Consider the following 21,420-nt stretch of genomic DNA (forward strand, 5'->3'; position numbering starts at 1 on the left):
TTTACCCCCAGTTTTTCAGTCTGCGCTCTCTTGTCTTCTTTTGTAATCGTGCAGCACACACACACACACACACACACACACACACACTTTTGTGTTTGTTTTCCCGCCCCACATAAACACGTTCTTTAATATTTTTCCGCCTCCCTCTCTCTCCGTCAGACGGTGACGACGACCCCGCGGGTCTGTCCTGGGTGCCTTCGTCGCCGTCCAGCAAAGACGTGGCGTCGCCCTCGCAGTTGCCCGATGGCTGCTGCGACCTCGGCATGGCCACGGGCGGGGAAGAGGAGGGGGGCACGGGGCTGCCGTACCCCTGCCAGTTCTGCGACAAGTCCTTCAGGTAACTAACAAACTCGGGGCTACGTCCGTACGTCTGCTTTCAAACAAAAACAGTCCGCGTTGAGACAAGCGTTTTAGCTTTAACTCAGGTCAAAATTGGTTAATTAGCTGGTGCTGTGGCTCTTTAAGAGTAGCAGTGGCTAGCTCACATATGTATATGCTACACCATTTTCCTCGGGTAGCGTGTTTTGCTAACCCGTCCATGCCAGAAACCTGAAGCTAAAAAGCTAACGGCTACTTCCGCTTACCAGTACTGTTTTAAGAAAGCGGCCAGAAGACGACTGAAATTAAAGATAACTTTAAAATGTATGTTGTACTTCTAAGATAAAAGCTAACATTATGTTATGTAAAATCTCTCGCAAGTTTCTTAAGTATATCCCCTTTGCATTTAACCTCATCAGTCATAACTCGCCTTCTCTGTTAGCAAACGCTCGCTAACTCAAAGGTTTTACAGGCAAATTAACATACTAGCCTAGCAGTTAGCTCTGCTGCGACGACTAAAATGAAAGATAACATGAAAATTTGTGTTTTATTTTCTTAAAATAACTTCTAACATAAAAGCTAACATTATTTCAGGCAAAATCCCTGCAAGTTTCGTATTTGTCTTGACAGGAAGTAGCCAGTTTGACAGGAAGTAGCTGCACTATGCACGTGTGTGGAACAAATTCGTTTTTCTTTCTTAAATCAGTCATAAGTCACCTTCTCTGTTAGCAAAGGCTTGCTAACTCAAAGGTTTTACAGGCAAATTAACATACTAGCCTAGCAGTCAGCTTTGCTGTGACGACTAAAATGAAAGATAACATGAAAATGTGTGTTTTATTTTCTTAAAGTAACTTCTAACGTAAAAGCTAACATGATTTTATATAAAATCCATGCAAGTTTCTTAAATTCTCTTGACAAGAAGTAGCCTGTTTTGACAGGAAGTAGCTGCGCTTTTTGCACAGTTTTTGGTATGGCCTTCTATAGATGTTGCATATCACCTTTGCATTTAATCTCTTTATACTCTTTAATCATTCATAACTTCCCTCCTGTGTTAGCAACCGCTTGCTAACTCAAAGGTTTTACAGGCAAATTAACATAGTAGCCTAGCAGTTAGCTTTGCTGCGACGGCCTTTGTTGTTACACCCACTTAGCAAAGTTTCCACCGCAAAGTATCAGCGCTAGAAACCCTTTTTTTAAAGAAGCTAGGAGGTTCCTTAAGACGATTGTTTTTTGTCTGTCAGCGCTCAGTGTTGTACAAGCTAATTCACACGCTACGGCTATCCTGTCCTAGCAGTTAGCTTTGCAGCTATAGTACAAAAAACTTTAGTACCAGGAACATGTATGAAGGAGCTAAGAGCGTCATACACAGCTCCAGAAACAAAGTTTTCAAACAAAAAACTCTGTCTTTGTAGCTTATAGATTCCAGGGCAGTGGGGGAAGGCAAATGTAGAATTTATTTACATTTTTAAGTTTAAAATCGAGTCGTGTGGATGTCGCCTTATAGATGCTTTCCTACAATGCTCTCATGAATTCCAATACCTACTTGAAAAAAAAAAAATAGAAGCTGTATTCTCATTATCACCATGGTAACATGGGCCGCTAAGGCAAACAGTAAAGGGAATGAGGTGAATACATTTCTCACTTAAGTCTCCGGGGAACAACTCCAGACCCACTTTAAGAGCAGCTGTCACATACGCCGTAAAGTCACCGTAATGATTTTCTATATTACTCTTAGTTCTAATGTGTTATCGTCTTATTCCAAAAATACTGCAGGAATAAATTGAGACAATATTGCCGGCATCTGGGAATTTAAGTCTTTTAAAGTAATTGTTTTTATGAGCAAAGTGCTGTCATACATTTTGTAGAAAATAACCATTGCTAGCTATATCGCGCGTCTTCATGTTCTAATTTTTTTCTTCTTCTTCTTCTTCCATCATCATCATCGTCGTCGTCGTCTCAGCCGACTGAGCTACCTGAAGCGTCACGAGCAGATCCACAGCGACAAGCTGCCGTTCAAGTGCACCTTCTGCAGCCGCCTGTTCAAACACAAGAGGAGCAGAGACCGACACGTTAAACTGCACACGGGTCAGTACCACGTGTTCTCATTGTTGGGTTTCACCTGCTAAATGTCTGTTGCGTGTTGGAGAACCTTCGTAGCCTTCAGTTAGCATCAAAACTTACAAGATTGTCCATTGTGGGCTACTGTAAAAACATGGTGGTCCAAAATGGCGGCCTGTTCTGCACTTCCTGTTACCGTTAATGCACTACGACAATTGTGGCATGACTACTCAGACATAAAAAGATGTAATTTAATATATAACAACAACGACTATAAGCTGTTTTTGTGGCCAACTGTTACGACAAACGGTAGGCAGTGGCTCTTATTTTGAAAGCCAGGTGGAAAGGAAGTAAGATTGACTGTTGTCAAAGGTTTTACAGGCAAATGAACGTACTAGCCTAGCAGTTAGCTTTGCTGCGACAACTAAAAAAATAACTTAAAATAGCTTCTAACGTAAAAGCTAACATTATTTCATATAAAATCCGTGCAAGTTTCGTAAATTGTCTTGACAGGAAGTAGCCTGTTTTCACAGGAAGTAGCTGCACTTCAATTTGTTTTTTTCAGTATGTATTCTATAGGTCTTAAATATCCACTTTGCATTTAACCTCTTCCTAAAATCAGTCATAACTCACCTTCTCTGTTAGCAAACGCTCGCTAACTCAACGGTTTTACAGGCAAATGAACATACTAGCCTAGCAGTTAGCTTTGCTGCGACGACTAAAATGAAAGATAACATGAAAATGTGTGTTTACACGCGCCTGCAGTGGAACTGGAGCGGTCTGTTTATTAAAGGAAAAGAGCAGCGCTAACAAATAACCTAGCGTACCTGTGTACTGCGTATGTGTGCCTCTGTTTTTAAAGTTTAGCGTTACTTTAGAGACTCATTTTAACAAATCGGAGGTCACGTAAACATGACGTCACATGCGTCTTTTTCCAGTCCGTCGTCATGGAAACGCGTTGTGCGTGAATAACTGAAAACCATATAGAAAACCGACCAAATTGATACATCACTTGAAAATTTAAAACTTAAGAATAGCTACTAAAAAATGTAATATAACATTTTTTTATTTAAAATCCATAAAATCCCTAATGCTGTAAATATGTTTTGACAGGAAGTCGTCAAACTTCACCAAGAATATATTGGGTTTGCGGTACAAATCTGACCCAGTGATATAAATTATATAAAAGGCTCATTTTATGGAAAGGGAAAACAATCAGATGATTTTAGCGTAAATTTCGGCCTAAATTTAACACACTGGACCGAAAACATCGCAGCCCTGTGTTTTAAAATAACTTCTCCAGCCGCAGCAGCTTGTTATGTGGGTCAGTGGCATCAAAGCGTCCCGTTTGTCACTTCTATTAAGGATCTTTGACCTCACGGCGTCTGTTTCTGCGTCTGAAAACAGGAGACAAGAAGTACAGCTGTCAAGAGTGTGAAGCGGCGTTCTCACGCTCCGATCACCTGAAGATCCATCTCAAGACGCACAGGTCAGTCACGATGTCGTCGTCGTGGAATGTCGACTCATTCGCTGATGAACACGAACATGATTTTGACGTGTTTTCTTCTGTTTTATTCGACCTTCAGCTCCAGCAAACCTTTCAAGTGCAGCGTGTGCAAGCGTGGCTTCTCCTCCACCTCGTCGCTGCAGAGCCACATGCAGGTAAAACGCTCATTATAGTCTGTTTAAATGAGTTTTATTCTTTTACATAGAAAATTACGTTACTTTAATTGTTATAATAAATGTACACAATACATATTGTCTTAGTCTTGGGGTGAATTCCAATTCCTAGCTTAAGTTTAAGGGCTGTATCGCCCTCAATATTGACATTTTCCGAGACCACCCTTGGGAGCAAGGGCTACCCAGAATGCAGTGCGTGTTTTCACATAACAAAGATGGCGTCGTCGAAAGCAGCGAAACGAGTACGCTACAAATTAAGTATTTTCTTTGTTAATAGTGATATAAAAATGATGAAAACAATTGTATTATCTTAGTTTTGGCCCATATTATGGATTACTGACGTCATTGTTGCGTAACATTTATTTTTATTTTACGATCTTTTGTCAATACCCGGCCGGTGCGGACACGCGATCGGTTGCTAGCGTTTACCCTTCAATAAGCCGTGGTGTGTGGTTACTGTCAGCTGAATATGTCCGTGGTTGTGGTATTTGTATGAGTATCATCTTATAACTAACTGACAACCTAATAACTTGACTGACAAACGGATCGTAATAAATAATCGTGACGTAAATGTGTTCTTCTTCATCTTCTTTTTTGAAGTTGACAGACTGGACGCAGCTTTCACGTTATTCTGCCCCCTACAGTCTGAAGACGTATCTGCATTTAAGGGGTGTCCCATTTCTGAGTGACAAAATAACTCTCAACACTTGGTTTTGAGGGCCAGTTAAGATTGAGGGTTAAGATTGAGGGTTAAGATAGGAATTGGAATTGGCCCCAACTGTCATAAAAGTTAATTTAAGTTTTGTTTTGGCCGCGTAACTCAGAAATTAACTTAGCATGAGGATGTCGTTTGATGGCCCACCTCTCTGATTCTCGCAGGCTCACCGCAAAAACAGAGAGCATCTTGCGTTGCGGAGTGAGAGGGATGAAGGGAAGAAGGGAGGAGGAGGAGGAGGAGGAGATGTCGACCTGGACCAGGACCTGTATATGTGCGACTATTGCGAGGAGACGTTCAGCCAAACGGACGAGCTGGAGAAACACGTCCTGACGCGACACCCGCAGCTCTCCGACAGAGCCGACCTGCAGTGCATCCACTGTCCCGAGATCTTTCTGGACGAGGCGTCTCTGCTCACGCATATCGAAACGCAGCACGCCAACCGCAAACACAAGTACGGCACGGGTTTTTCCTGCTTTTACTCACTTATTTTCATCCTGGAACTTTAAGTTCACCCGTTTGTTTTCCCGTTTCCTTTTAGATGTCCGGTGTGTTCGGAACAGTTCCCTTCCGTGGAGGACGTCTACTGCCACCTAGACAGCCACCGCCAGCCCGACTCGTCCAATCACAGTGCAGCCAGCCCCGACCCCGCGCTGGGAAGCGTGGCGTCCATGAGCTCGGCGACGCCAGATTCCAGCGCCAGCCTGGAGCGAGGCTCCACGCCCGACTCCACGCTGAAACCCAGCCAGGGCAGCGAGCGAGGCCGCAGAAGAGGCGCCGACCCCGTGGAGGAGATTGGGATAAGCCTGGGTCATCAAGGTGGAGGTAAAGAACTCACTTATCTGCAGAGTAGGCAGTGTTTGGAACACGCAAGCTAACGCTATGTTTTTGTAAAGCTGCTCTTTATCTGTCTGTCCCAACAGCGGGCGGAGGCAGCTGGGGTAAAGTGACGTACTCCTGCCCGTACTGCTCAAAGAGAGACTTCCACAGCCTGGCAGTGTTGGAGATCCATCTGAAGACCATCCACGCGGATAAGCCGCAGCAGAGCCACACGTGTCAGCTCTGCCTGGAAACTCTGCCAACGCTCTACAATCTCAACGAACATGTGCGCAAGGCGCACCGAGCCAGCGGCGGAAGCGGCGGCACGACGGCATCGGCGGCGGCGTTTCCGCTGCTGCAGTTCACGAACGTCACGGCGTTCCACTGCAACTACTGTCCGGACATGTTCGGAGACATTAACTCTCTGCAGGAGCACATCAGAGTGACCCACTGCCTGCCCGGTGGCTTAGTGGCAGGATCCACTACATTAGGTGAGTTTGTGAAATATGGAATATGTCAAAGTACGTGTTATGGGTTGTGTTTTGGCAGAACAGTGCTGAATACAAGTGCTACACAAACCTATTAATGTTTGCATAGCCATCGGTTTTAGTAGGAGGAGGAGCCAAAACTTGGAGAGGTGGCTCTTCCTGTTGGTGAGGTTATTGTGTGTTCATAGTTGTAGTTGGTGGTTTGAATTGACAAATCCGAATGTCAGAGCAACCCCCACAAAGCGCGATGTAGGAATCCACGGTTAGCCAAAGTTGTGTTTGCATCCACCGCTTAACTGGAACACAGTCAACTCACAAAATGAAGTCACTCCCGGGTTCCAAAGTCTTCTGTGTGAGTTTAACACACCATTAAGACTGTGTGTTGGTGAATAAATAATCTGCTTTCCTCACCTCGCTCGTCGGGCTAGGGTTAGGGTTAGGGTTAGAGTTTGGGTTACCCTGGGCTAGGGTTAGGGTTAGAGTTGGGGTTTGGGTTACCCTGGGCTAGGGTTAGGGTTAGAGTTGGGGTTTGGGTTACCCTGGGCTAGGGTTAGGGTTAGGTTTACCCTGGGTTAGGGTTAGAGTTGGGGTTTGGGTTACCCTGGGCTAGGGTTAGGGTTAGCCTAACCCATGAGGTAAAGCAGAGAAATGGGGGGAGAATGCTAACGGCTAGTAGTAGTGAACAACTTCTCTATCAGCAACATTAAAGGTAGATTTAAGTGTGGTTCTATGAGGTATTGATGCCTTCACTGCCATGCCCTGGTGTTTAAAGAGATTTTAGCCACTTCCCAAAAAGCTTTTCTACCAACGTCTATGTCTGCTATAGTCTACGATATCTTAAGTTGCTGATTATTAGGTCAGTTGCAGGCCATTGACTGTCAATAATCCCACTTCCCTCGTCCATCCAGAGGGGAACCACGCCTTCTTCTGCAACCAGTGTTCCATGGGATTCCTGACAGAGTCGTCGCTGACGGAACACATCCAGCAGACCCACTGCCCCTCGGCCATAGGGGGCGGGGCCGGGTCTGGAGGGGGCGTGACCAAACTTGAGTCTCCCGTACTACAGGCCGCATCTCAGTCGTTCATGGAGGTGAGGGTTAAGAATTAGTCATGAATTAGGTTTCAAAACAACCTTTTTTTATAACTAAAATCTGTCATGTTGGCCTGTGCTCATCTCTGTCTTTCCTGCTCACACTCCTCATATTTTCCATCTTCTCTTTTGTTCTCTCGGGGACTAAAGACCAGTGTATGCCACTGTACGCTAATCTCAAAAAAGTTAATAGCTTTCGTCCATGTACAGGTTTACTCGTGCCCTTACTGCACCAATTCTCCTATCTTCGGCTCACTCCTCAAGCTCACCAAGCACATAAAGGAGAACCACAAGAACATCCCGTTGGCCAACAACAAGCGGCAGGCGAAGGTCGCCGACTTGAGCCCGGCCTCCTCCGACGTGGAGATCTCCTCCCCGAAGCGCCACCGACTCGGTGGGGACTCCACCCCCTCCATGGGGAGCAACGGGGACTACCCGTGCAACCAGTGTGACCTGCGGTTCTCCAGCTTCGAGGGCTTCCAGGCCCACCTGAAGTCGCACCTGGAGATGCTGCTCAGGCGCCAGTCCTGCCCGCAGTGCAACAAAGAGGACTTTGAGTCGCAGGAGGCGCTGCTCCAACACCTGACGGTGCACTACACCACCACGTCGACGCAGTACGTGTGCGAGAGCTGCGACAAACAGTTCTCGTCGGTGGACGACCTGCAGAAACACCTGCTGGACATGCACACGTTTGTCCTGTATCACTGCACTCTGTGCCAGGAGGTCTTTGACTCCAAAGTCTCCATACAGGTGAAGGTTTTGTTCTGCATTTGGAAAACTTGGATCAAAGAATGAGCAAGAATGTTTTTTTGGAGAGTTAATAATCTCTTCTTTCTTCTCCAGGTGCATTTGGCGGTGAAGCATAGCAATGAGAAGAAGCTGTTTCGCTGCACAGCCTGTGCCTGGGACTTCAGGAAAGAGGCAGATCTTCAGCTCCATGTTAAACATAACCACCTGGGCCAGAGGGCAGGCCTCCCGGGGGGGCTGGGAGCAGGTACAGTGCACCTCTCTCTGGATCACAGCTTAAATTGGCATCAAAAAGAGAAAGAAAAGCAGCGAAAGAAGAAAAAAATACGGTTGTTTAAGCAGTTATTTGTCAGAATTATTGTTGAGTTTGAACAATCTCGTCTGTCGCCTGGGTTTACCACCTGAGGGAGTAGGGGTTAGGTTGTTTTGATTTGAAATATTTCACACATTACAACTTGTTCTTGTCTGATATCACAGTAGCACAACCTTGAGTATCTTTGAAACCACTTGGCACCGAGATAGAATCAGCCATTTCAAAAACAAGTTGTTTTTGAAACACTTATTCTCATATCTAATTCAGTTACTTTTGGCTCCTTTAACTCAATTTTCTTGTTTTTTTCCCTTATACTTATGTGTGAAAATGAACTAAACTAAAAAGGGTTAGTAAGTTCATTGTCTTTTAAAATCGTGAACAGTTTGCCCCCTTTTTAACGTCGTGTTTGTTCGTCTTTGGGAAACTGAATTTCTTGTTAATTGGAGTCCATATTGCTCCATATGTCTTTCTTAAGCTCGTATTTATGTATGAACCATACATTTTTGGGGGTAACTCAACAATTCTTTACACCAAACTGAAATAAATCAAGTTCACCGCCATAGAATCCATTCATTGTGATGCTTGAATAAGTTGTTGTGTTTTGCAGGCCTCAAGCCCCGAAAGTGCATCTTCTGCGGCGAGACGTTTGGAACCGAGGTGGAGCTCCAATGTCACATCACCACGCACAGCAAGAAGTTCACGTGCCGCTTCTGCGGCAAAGCGTTCCACGCCATCTCACTGCTAGAGCGCCACCTGCGGGAGAAGCACTGCATCTTCGACGGCGGCAACATCACGGGCAACGGCGGCGGCACGGGGAGCAGCAGCAGCCAGAACGGGACGCCCAACGGGCTCGCGCAGTCCTCCAAGCGCGGCGGGGGAGGACTCGGCGGCGGCAACGGAGGAGCGGGAGGCGTCGAGCGGGTGACAGTGGCGGCGGCTGAACAGGCCGACCTGCAGAACATGGTGCTGAAGAGCGGAGGAGGAGCCAACCAGGGAGGAGATACGGTCAACAGTCACGAGGCGAGCGGCGGCGAGGAGGAGCTGGACAATTCCGAGCCCATGTACGCGTGCGACATCTGCGGAGCGGCCTACACCATGGAGTCGCTTCTGCAGAACCACAGACTGCGCGACCACAACATCCGACCTGGAGATGACGATGCCGGTAACGACTCATTCCCCCGTCCATGTTCCTCGTAAAAGCTGCAGTGTGTAACTTTGTGTTGTATCCTCACAAATGCTCCCGTGCTGTTGACCAGGTACTCGAAAGAAGAAGGCCGACTTCATCAAAGGGAACCACAAGTGCAACGTTTGCTCCAGAACGTTCTTCTCTGAGAGCGGGCTTCGTGAACACGCCCAGACCCACCGAGGTCCTGCAAAACACTACATGTGTCCGATATGTGGCGAGCGTTTCCCCTCCCTGCTGACCCTCACTGAACACAAGGTATGTGTTTGTTCTCCAGCTGGCCAACATACATCTGACCTTATGTTTAAGTGTGTACTTGTACTTGATTCAGTGCTTCAAAAATGTCACTTACATGTCTGTTTGTGACCTACTTATATCAAAAGAGCTGATTTTTGAGATTGTCCTGGAATTTGCTTTGAGATTAATGGTCACTTCTTTTGTAATAAGCTCAGCTAATTTCCAGTGATTCTTTCGATGCCTGATACCTACGGTAGCTATCTACCTACCTACTTATTAACCTACGTACCAACTAACTGAGCTATTTACCTACCAAATACTCTACCTACCGACTTACCTACTGACTGACGGACCTACCAACTTACCTGCTGACCTACCTTATAACTTATTAACCTGACTACCAACTTACCGACCCACCTAGCTACCTTCTAACTTACCAATTTACCTACTTACCAACCAACTTACCTACTTACTAACCTTCCAACCAACTTACCTTTCGACTAACCGATCTAGCTAGCTACCGAACAACTTACTGACCGATCCACCTACCTACCAACTTATGAACCACCTAGCTACCTACTAACTAACCTACATACCAACTGATCTAACTAACGAACTACCTATCAACCCACCTAGCCAGCTACCTACCTACTGACTGACCTAGCTCCCAACTTACCAACCTACCTACCTACCAACTTACCTTTCGACCGATCTACCTAGCTACCGAGCAACTTACGAACCAATCTACCTACCTACCAACTTTCTAACCCACCTACCAACTTGATGAACCACCTAGCTACCTACTACATTACCAACTGACCTACTTAACTACCAACTTACTAACTTACTTACCAACTGACCTAACTACCTACCAACCCACCTAGCTAGCTACCTACCTACCGACTGACCTAGCTTCCAACTTACTAACCTACCTTTCTACCAACTTAGATTTTGACCGACTGACCAAGCATCTTACTAATGCACTTACCAATTTATAGACCAACCTACCAACTTAAGAACCACCTACCTACCTACCTACCTACCTACCTACCTACCTACCTACCTACCTACCTACCTACCTACCTACCTACCTACCTACCTACCTACCTACCTACCTACCTGCCTACCTACCTACCTACCTACTTACGTACCTGCCTACCTACGTACAGCTCGTTTTAATATAATGAGATCTGTTGGGATTTAAGGAGGAAGAACAAATAAGTAGTCGATGTTTGATGAGTGTAACAACGCTGCTCTGTGTTTCTTTTTGCTTTTCCCCTTGTGTTTTGTTTTGTTGTTTTTCTCTCTGTGTTCTTATATTTGATCTAGGCTAATTTCAGATTTAAAAAAAAAAAAAAAAAAAAAGATTAAATAATCCTAAGAGAGCCACCGCTATGCAGCTTTACTTGTTTGAAGATGCCTGGTAGAGTCCTGTTATTCTGTAAAACTGGAGAATTCTCCATCACCAACCATGTAATTGGTAAATTATTAACAGTGACGGAATAATGATCGATGAAAGAAGAGTTCTTTAATAGAAACACTTGTACTTTTCCTTGTTTTACTGAATAACCCTGTGTATGTCTCCTCTCTCCAGGTGACCCACAGTAAGAGTCTGGACACAGGAACCTGTCGAATCTGTAAAATGCCCCTGCAGAGCGAGGAGGAGTTTATAGAGCACTGCCAGATGCACCCTGACCTCCGGAACTCCCTCACCGGCTTCCGCTGCGTCGTCTGCATGCAGACCGTCACCTCCACCCTGGAGCTGAAGATCCACGGCACCTTCCACATGCAGAAGCTTTCCACTGGTTCTGGACTTGTCGGCGGAGGAGGTGGGAACGGAATAGGAGGAGGTGGAGCAGGTGGAGGAGGAGGAGGAGGGAACGGCTCGGCCTCTTCATCCCCGAACGGTCAGCTGCAGCAGCATAAGCTGTATAAATGCGCCTTCTGCCTCAAGGAGTTCAAGAACAAAGGGGAGCTGGTGAAGCTGGACGTCAACGGTCTGCCTTATGGTCTCTGTGCCAGCTGCATGAGCAGGTAGGTCCTCTGTCCTGTAGACCCTAAAGATGCACTTAAAGGGATAGTTTCGGAAATTTTGGACATAAGACCTATTTTCCAACTCAGCCGGTGTAATGGAGACGTCTGGAGACGTTTTCAAGAAATGTCATTCAGTTCTTCTACTTGCAATCTGAAGGATTTATATCTCAGCGGCAGCAGCGCGTCATACTTCCTGTTAATGATGGCGATAATGATGATCGTCTGCCGTTTCAATTGATTTGCCTCGGGTGCACTGTGGAGTCGGTATGAGTGTTTCTAATGCCATGCTAGCTGGTACCATTGACTTGCGCTAGCCATAGCATCAGCGAACTCGGAAACTAGAAGAACTGGATGAAATTTCTTGATAACGTCTCCAGACGTCTCCATCACACCGGCTGAGTTGGAAAATAGGGCTTATGTCCAAAATTTCGAAGTATCCTTTTAAAGGAAAGAGTTACAGACATTCCAGGTCGATTTTTTTTCGCGATTTCGATTGAAAGAGCTGAATTTTGCATTTCTGCCTTCGTCTTTTCCCTTGGCCTCATCTTTTGCTTCACATCTTAGCTTCCTCCTTCCGGTTAGCATCTGTTATTTTGCCAGTCTTAGCTCAACACACAGAACTCTCAAATCTTTGGAGAAATCTGTGTTTTTGGTGTTTTTTCAGGTGTTAGCATCCGTAATTTTTACAGTACCCACCTTCCTCTTATCCTTGGATTTCCGTTGAACGTCTTAGCCTTGTCTTCTGTTTGCTATGTGCCCAATTATCATCTGCTGGTCGCTCTTGTAAAGCCGCAATAAACACAACCTATGAATTCATTTGGATAACATGGGAAAGATTAGCTAGCAGACGCCCGCAGATACGCTAGCAGTTAGCAAGCAAGTCGTGGACAAATGGGTGCGAGAAGTCCTATTTTTACCACAGACAGTGACGTCCGGTGTTTTAAAGCTTTGACGATAATGTTTATGAGAGGGTGAGAGATGTTTTGGTAGCATTTTGTCAAAGATTTTCCTGCTATCGCTAGCGTCTGTGGTTTAGCTAGCTTGAAAAACCTCATAGAACGTTGGAAAGATGTTGAAATATTGTCTTTTATTCTGACACAGAGCAGCAGTAAATACGCGGTTACAATGCAAACACCTCGTGTGTTTTCATGTTGTTGTTTTCTGTGAAACAAGCGGCTAAAATGAAATCAATGCTCAATCAAATCAGGGGCACGAACGGCCAGAGTCCGAACCAGGGAGGAGGAGCCGCCACGCCGGGCGACGCGCAGGGTGAGAAGGCCATGGTCGGCCTGAGGTGTCCGGAGTGCGGCGTGAAGTTTGAAACCTTGGAAGACCTGGAGAGTCACGTCCAGACGGATCACCCCGAGGTCAGCCCCGAAACCAGCGCAGCGGGAAAGAAAGCCGACGGTTCGCTCGTACCGAAGGTGAGGCGGCGGGAACTGAGATCAGGCTGAGAGATGAATCATGTTTAGAGATAATCTGGGTGGAATTTTTTTCATTTTTTTCCCCCTCAGAATCACAATCACAACAACCGTCTTTGACGCCGCTCGACTCACTGCATACAGTATAGTACCTGTAAAAAGTAGTTGAATACACACACAAACATAACCTTAGGTGTAATATGTGTGTTTGTAGGACCTAAAAAACCATACTGACAATTTGGCATTTTTGAATTACTTTTTTGGCATTGGGTAAGAATCGGATTGAGGTTAGGATTAGGGTTAGGCATTTATTTGTGATGGTTAAAGGTATGGGTCAAGGACTAGGACTAGGGGATGCATTATGAGTATGAGGGGACCTTTTCTGGCACAAACAGTGACCATGTCAGGACCTGGAGTCCTCATGGAGACCAAAACCTGGTCCTAATGAGGCAGAACCTCATTTTGGATAAGTTTAGGACTAAGATTTTACTTAGGTTAGGGTCAGGTATTAACTGGTTATGGTTATGGATAAGGTGATAATGCGATATGAGATGAAAAAAATATTTTATTTGTGAGATTATTTCACAGGATTTCAAAGTAAAAGGGTTTATTTTGACATGGAATATTATATATAATATATATATATACATATATATGTACTTATATATATGTATATATATGTATATGTTTATATATGTAAAAATATGTATATGTATATATATGTATATATATATGTATATATGTATGTATATGTATATATATATGTATATATATGTATATATATATGTATATGTATATGTATATATATACATGTATATGTAGATATATATGTATATATGTGTATATATATATACGTATATATGTATGTATATATATATATATGTGTATGTATACGTATATATATGTATACGTATATATATATGTGTATATGTATATATGTGTATATATACACATATGTATGTATATATGTGTATATATACATATATGTGTGTGTATATATATGTACAAACACGTATATATTTATGTATATATATATATAGTAACTCTTTAGGGAACACATATTCACTATTAACTTGCATATAAGTCGCATACTAACCCTTTATTAAGCATGTATTAACACTTTATTCTACATAACCTTATTCTACCTGTATTACAAAAGTGTCAATACGTGTTACCATATATATATATATATACATATATATATACATATATAATTTCTGTTACCTGGTTAGTGCAGTAAAGGGTTAAAGGTTAGTGTTTGACAGGTGAATGAATGAGACATCCTCGTGTCCTCTGAATTCACCGAGACCAGACTGTGTGTGTGTGTGTGAGGTGTTGACGTGTGCTGCTGTGTTTGTGTGTGTGTGTGTGTGTGTAGCTCTACCTGGCATATAACGTGTATTTGTGTGTGAGTGTGTGTGTCAGCTGAGCCCCACTGCGTCTTGCGGGCTGCGGCGTGCTGAGGCATTGTGGGAGCTGTTCGCTCTACTTGATATTGACAGTCAGACTCCCCGGGACCTGCCGCATGTCTGTGTCGCTCTGTGTGTGTGTCTGCGTGTGTGTGTGTGTGTGTGTGTCTGTGTGTGTGTGTGTGTACATGTGTTAGAGACAGTTCCTAGGGAGCGTCAGTCTTACCTGCACCTTTGTTTCTGCTTAGTCTAACAGCACAAAGACGACAAAGTAGGATCTCACACACACACACACACACACACACACACACACACACACACACACACACACACACACACACACACACACACACACACACACACACACACACACACACGGTTTGTCACTCCTTAAAGGGGAATTCCGCTATTTATTATTGATGAGGACATGTCAAGGACAGACAGATTGTCCTCACCAATATTAGGAGACAGGACACATGATGATTTCACTGTTTAGTTTCTTTTCAATGTATTATTAATATTCAAATTATTCCAGTTTTTTTTTTTATTACAAAACATTCAAATCCCATGTTTCTTCTTCAGCCTGGGGCGCTTTACTTTAGTTTACTTTAGTGTTTTTTTTATTTATTAGCAATATTTTTTTTGGATGTTGCCCTCTGACTCTCAGTGTTTCCACTCCTGAGGGGGAACAGATTATTGTTTTAGTCGTGTTTGTTTGCTGTTATATGATAATAATAATAAATAATAATCTTTTATATGTTGTTGTTGTAGAAAAAGACCTACCAGTGTATTAAATGCCAAATGACGTTCGAGACGGAGCGAGAGATCCAGATCCATGTCGCCAATCACATGATCGGTGAGTGGAGCACAGCTCTTTGTCTTTGTGGTATTTTTAAAGTGAGTGTGTGTGTGTGTTTTTGTCACGTGTGTGTGTGTGTGTGTGTGTGTGTGTGTGTGTGTGTGTGTGTGTGATGTTATCCTAATGACTGTAAATGTCACATCTCTCTCTCTTTTTTTATCGTCTCTTGCTATGAAAAAAAACAACTCCTCTGCTGCCTTTGTTTGCCTCCCACACCTTGGATTTCACACTCACACACACACACACACACACACACACACACACACACACACACACACACACACACACACACACACACACACACACACACACACACACACACACACATACACACACACACACACACACAGGTGTGAGACACGGAGGTGAAATGACAAAAAACTTCCTCGAACAGCTGTCGTGTAAATGAACACTTTGAGTGTTTTAGAAGTTAACAGATGAAACTTTATTGACACTGTAGTGAAACAATGAACGCTCATTTATTTTATTTATACAAAGTCTTTTTTTCCCTATGATGTCAGTTCAGTTTTACTGGTGAATCTGCTGGTCCTGACTCTATTCACTCTATTCACTCTATTGACTCTATTGAATATATTCACACTATTGACTCTAATGACTCCATTGACTCCATTGACTCCATTGAATCTTTTGCCTCTATTGACTATTGACTCTATTGCCTCTATTGACTCTATTGACTCTATTTACTATTCACTCTATTGACTCTATTGCATCTATTGACTCTATTGCATCTATTGACTCTATTGCATCTATTGACTAAATTCACTCTATTGACTCTATTGTCTCTATTGCCTCTATTGACTATATTGCCTCTATTGACTCTATTGCCACTATTGACTCTATTGCATCTATTGATTAAATTCACTCTATTGACTATATTGACTATATTGACTCTATTTACTCTATTGACTCTATTGACTCTTTTGCCTCTATTGACTCTATTGCATCTATTGACTAAATTCACTCTATTGACTATATTCACTCTATTGACTCTATTGTCTCTATTGACTCTATTGTCTCTATTGCCTCTATTGTCTCTATTGACTCTATTGTCTCTATTGCCTCTATTGCCACTATTGACTCTATTGTCTCTATTGCCTCTATTGCCACTATTGACTCTATTGCATCTATTGACTAAATTCACTCTATTGTCTCTATTGACTATATTGCCTCTATTGATTGTATTGCCTCTATTAACTATATTCACTCTATTGCCTCTATTGCCTCTATTGACTCTGTTGACTCTGTCGACTCTATTGACTCTTTTGCATCTATTGACTAAATTCACTCTATTGACTCTATTGCATCTATTGACTAAATTCACTCTATTCACTCTATTGCATCTATTGACTAAATTCACTCTATTGCCTCTATCGACCGTTGACTCTGTTGACTCTATTAAATATATTGACTCTATTGACTGTGTGAGATATTAAAGATGTTCTCTTCAGTCGAGGTGAATAAGTATGTGTATAGATCCAGACAATAATTCATCCAAAAGTGATATTTTGACACATTCTGGCTTGCCTTTGTTTTTGCCTGTATCTCACAAACAACTGCATCTGCCCTTATATGTTATGTTTTATGAATACTAAATATACTCATGACACTGTAGATGAGTTTTTCTCGTGGTGTCCCTCAGGTCGTGACAGGCAGGTTCATATTTAGCAGCAAGAACAGCTGTTTGTTTTCACGAGTGCAGGTCACAGTAGAGTTTTCTACTGCAGGTTTTGTATCATGTGAGGCTTTGAGTTGGTGTGTTGTGGGCTGGTTTATTTTTGTGGAGGTTGTGGCTATACTGACTATTTAAAGTAAATTTTTAAATGTTTGGGGCTACTTTATTAACGGTATTCATGCAGATAATGTACATAAAACAACATTGTCGTTGTAAAAGCAGGGTTCAAGCATCGTAAATATCTGATACTCGCAGTTTCCGACGAGTTGTGCAGGGGAACAAGCGCACTCTCTCTGCGTTCACCTGTAGCCCTTTGCCAGACCTGGCAGGCGATCCCAGAGTCTACTCTGAGGTGTGTGTGTGTGTGTGAAAGAGAGAGTGCTGACACCGCTCTGACTCATCTAGTGATGTCTGGAGACTTTAGGTGAGAGATGTAGAGCTGGAGAAACTCTGACCTCCTCCCTCCTGTGGTACACATCGAACCCTGAGCCTTAAAGTAAGTCTTAAACCTGCAAAAAAAACTCTTAAAAGTTGACTTGACAGTAAAAAAAACAAGTGTTATCTCTAACTTTAACCACAGCCACAATTCAAATATTAACCCTAAGTTCCTCAGAACTCATGAGGACCAGGTTTTGGTCTCCTTGAGGACGGACGGTCTTGTCAAAGTCAGCGTTTACACACACACACACACACATTTGTTGATGCTCGCCGTCAACACAGAGAAACACTCAGAGTTTATTGTTGCTGCTGTGTTTTACCCGCTGTTTTCTCTCCGTCCGTCTCCTCCTGCTTCACCGAAAACAACCTTCTCTTCTCCACGTGGTCCTCAGACCTTCTCCTGTCAGCTTCTCCTTCGCCTCCCTCCATCCTCGCCTCCATCCCTTCACTCTGAGAACCGTCATCCTGTCTTCCCCCCCGGCCTGTCTGATTCTGACTCCTGTTCTGCTCACTTTCTCTCAATCTTTTCCCTTCATTTCCCCTGAATACACACTCTCACACACACAAAACAAAGCACACAGCTGCGGCGGTTTTGGCTAACTTAGCGTGCTAATTGTGCGGAAACATAGCTCGGAGTAGTTGTTGTTTGTGTCCTAGTAAGAAAAGTGAAAACACCCCATTTTTAAAAGAAAGTTTGATGCTAGCTAGCAACACAGCTGGCTATCTTTTAGCCAAAAATAGCAAGCTAAAGTAGCTAAAAGCTAGCTACAAGATGTCTGTCCGTCTATCTATCGTTTGTACATCCAAAAGATAGCTTGTGATGTAGAGAATTAACAAGGGCCACAGTGCATGAACAAAACGTGTTAATTATTGTTTAAAATACATTTACATCATGTTTAATCCACTTCTTTCTAATCAGCGATATAGTTTAGAGTCAGAATTATATTAATAATAGGAAAAACATCTTTCCCTCCACAAATAGTTTGTGTCCTAGCGAGAAAAGCGAAAGGCCCTATTTTTCAACAAGTTTGATGTTAGCTAGCTAGCTACAGCCCCCACACACAAAACTAAACACACAGCTGCTGCAGTTTTGGCTAGCTTAACGTGCTAATTGTGTGGAAACGTAGCTCGGAGTAGTTGTCGTTTGTGTCCTAGTAAGAAAAGTGAAAGCACCCCACTTTTAAAAGAACGTTTGACGCTAGCTAGCTACACAGCTGGCTATCTTTTAGCCCAAATATAGAGCTAAAGTAGCTAAAAGCTAGCAAAAAATATCTGTTTTAAATGAAAGTTCTTGTCACTCAGCAGCAGTTTTATGTTCCTGTGAAGGATGGCACTTATTAATGAATGAATTTAGACTGTTTTTGTCTCTTTTTGAAATGTGTTTCACAGCAGAATCCGCCTTTAAAGTGATTTCAGTGAGTTAAGTTTTTGAAAATCATATCAAATATACAAGAAACTACTATTTGAGGACAATCATACACGTCAGTATAATCCGTCTTTAGTGGTTGTATTGCAGTGGTACAGTCCAGTCCAGTAATGTGATTGTCACATTGCTCCGTGGGTAATACACGGCGCCCCCCACAGTCCTGTTAATTACGCTGTCAGAAAGAGAAAGTGACGAAGGAGCGAGAGGAGAGAGGTCAAAGTGAGACGTCCAGAGAGGAATCTTTGTGGAGCTGAGGAGAAAAGTCAGCTTCACCTGTGTTTGAGCTGCAGCCAACAAAGAAAAGCTTTGGGGGACGTTTGTCATCCAGACACTTTCTCAACGCTTTATAGACTTTAGAAACTCAGTGTGTTTTTGCCTGGTGGTGTGCATCCTTGATTTTTACATTTTTTTGGAGGAATTTTAATTTTCACTGATTTACCACGCTGCACCGCTGAAATTCAGGAAATGATGCATTTGCCATTTGACAGTGAGCTGACTTTCTTCAAAAAAACAAAAAGTATCTCGGAATGACTTGAAATTTACCATCATACTAGTCGGCATCGCCCTGAACAAGGATCTATTTGCAAACCTCTTAATGAATAATTTTAATGAATTTTTGAAATTCAGGAAATGATCCATTTGCCCTGATGCACACCTAAAGCTAGCAAGGCTATGATTAGCATTAGCGTAGGGCTAACCTAATACAAACGCAAATGTTTTCATTTTCAATTAGCATTAGCGTAGCTCAATGTTGTGACTGTCCGCCACGCCAGCCAACAAAACATTTGCGTTGTGCGTAATGAGGTTGCACAGTGTTTGTTTTTTGTTAGCCTTTACATTCCTTATCATGCATTACCATAACTGAAAAATCTTCCTCAGCTCCCACTATAGGAATACATAGTTCCTACGAGCTAACCCCACATTTAAGAAGCTGAAAAATAAGACTCAAACTTAAATAGTTTAAAAAATAGTTAAATTAGTGGACGTAGTCTTCCAATATATTGAAAATAAACACTCAATTAATCGTCTGAGCTTGTGAAACATCAGGAGAACTTCTTCTCTCTCTCTGCAATGAAGAGCTTCTGTTCACTTCCTGATTAAGTGACCGCTCAATCGCTCAAAGTCACTTTATATTCCAGTTTTTTTTTAAGTTTCAAACGCTACACAACGTCCTGTCTCTGTTTTCAAAGTAAAAGCACTCCACCATGTCCAATCGCCAAATTCATTTTTAATGGACATTTTCAATAAGGAAAACCATATGCTGTGATGGTGTCATCGTTGTCGTGTGTGTGTGTGTGTGTGTGTGTTTCCCACATGTTTTGGCTTCTACAAATTAAAACACCATGTGGTCAGTGCTGGTGCTCCGCAGAAGAGCTGTAAATAATCGACTGTATAAAACTTTAAAATCTCTATAATCCACATTTTTGGGTCACTTAAACCAGAAGTCAGCATTTTCTTTTTCCCCTTAAATATATACATATATGTATATTGTTGTTTGTTTTTGCTGTTATTGGAGAAAATGAAGTCATTAATTGAAGAGACACCGCTCGCCTTCGCCTACTGTGTTTGTGCAGTGTATAAATAATTAGTTTCTTCTGTGTTAAAGTCTACGTCTGAGCAGGTGTTTGGTTCACACCTGGTGTGCACTTAAGATTTAAAATCTACGCGAGTAGACGTGAGAACGAGACAAATAAGTATTTATTTGTAGTTTTGGCTGAACGTGCCCAAAAAAAGGGAATAAATCATTTACTAAATGAATTGCAGAAAATAGAAGAAAATAATCACGAAATAAATCCGTGTTTAGCATAAAAATACATGTAAATAAAGGGTCGGGTACCAAAATGAGCACTTTATGTTCTTTTTATCGTCATTAAGACTTAGTTAACACATATTTGTGTTCCATTTTCCCTGCTCGGCTCACTCTACTGTACGTTTATTTGTTTTTATGTGTGTGTGTTTGTGTCTCTGCGGAGATTTTTGTGTAGTTTTCTGCTGTGAAGGAGTTTCCTGAAGACACAATTCTGTGTGTGTGTGTGAGTTGACTGCGATATGATTTAAAAACAAGCAACGTGTCGTGGATTTAATGTGATTATTGTGACGCGCGTTACTTTCGGTTCAATAAGGAGGAAGTGGAAAAGCACACACACACACACACACACACACACACACACACACACACATAAATAAGGTCGTTGACAGCATGTTCTAAGTGTTACATGCAGCCACTAATGCTTTACTAATCACCTCAGTCTAGATTTCACAGCGTGAGACCTCACTTCTCAAATACACGTCCACACACACACACACACACACACACACACACACACACACACACACACACACTTTTTCCTCTCGTACACACACATACATTGATGTGTGTGTTACTCTATCTCGACTTTCAGTTTCCCCTCATCGGATACAAAGTCTGTAAATAAAAATAAGCCCATTTATCAGCCCAAATTGTTCGTAGATTTGAAATTACGAACATTTGG

The 21,420-nt window shown here is 42.8% G+C and overlaps 1 protein-coding gene across 1 annotated transcript in view; it reads left to right on the plus strand.

The window, feature by feature from the left end:
* znf423 (zinc finger protein 423) overlaps window positions 1-21,420 on the plus strand; it is a gene marked incomplete at both ends in the record, with an annotated part of 198,200 nt that overhangs the window by 91,356 nt on the left and 85,424 nt on the right. The window contains 15 exons of the mRNA XM_083894314.1: window positions 160-337; window positions 2,279-2,403; window positions 3,784-3,865; window positions 3,963-4,038; window positions 4,936-5,225; window positions 5,313-5,596; window positions 5,695-6,081; window positions 6,987-7,168; window positions 7,379-7,918; window positions 8,012-8,162; window positions 8,836-9,390; window positions 9,485-9,669; window positions 11,243-11,682; window positions 12,890-13,106; window positions 15,284-15,368. Coding sequence (XP_083750440.1) covers window positions 160-337; window positions 2,279-2,403; window positions 3,784-3,865; window positions 3,963-4,038; window positions 4,936-5,225; window positions 5,313-5,596; window positions 5,695-6,081; window positions 6,987-7,168; window positions 7,379-7,918; window positions 8,012-8,162; window positions 8,836-9,390; window positions 9,485-9,669; window positions 11,243-11,682; window positions 12,890-13,106; window positions 15,284-15,368 — 3,777 coding nt within the window. The remainder of the gene's footprint in view (window positions 1-159; window positions 338-2,278; window positions 2,404-3,783; window positions 3,866-3,962; window positions 4,039-4,935; window positions 5,226-5,312; window positions 5,597-5,694; window positions 6,082-6,986; window positions 7,169-7,378; window positions 7,919-8,011; window positions 8,163-8,835; window positions 9,391-9,484; window positions 9,670-11,242; window positions 11,683-12,889; window positions 13,107-15,283; window positions 15,369-21,420) is intronic.

The sequence above is a fragment of the Microchirus variegatus genome, assembly GCF_963457635.1.
Source record: "Microchirus variegatus genome assembly, chromosome: 8".
Lineage (NCBI taxonomy): Eukaryota > Metazoa > Chordata > Actinopteri > Pleuronectiformes > Soleidae > Microchirus > Microchirus variegatus.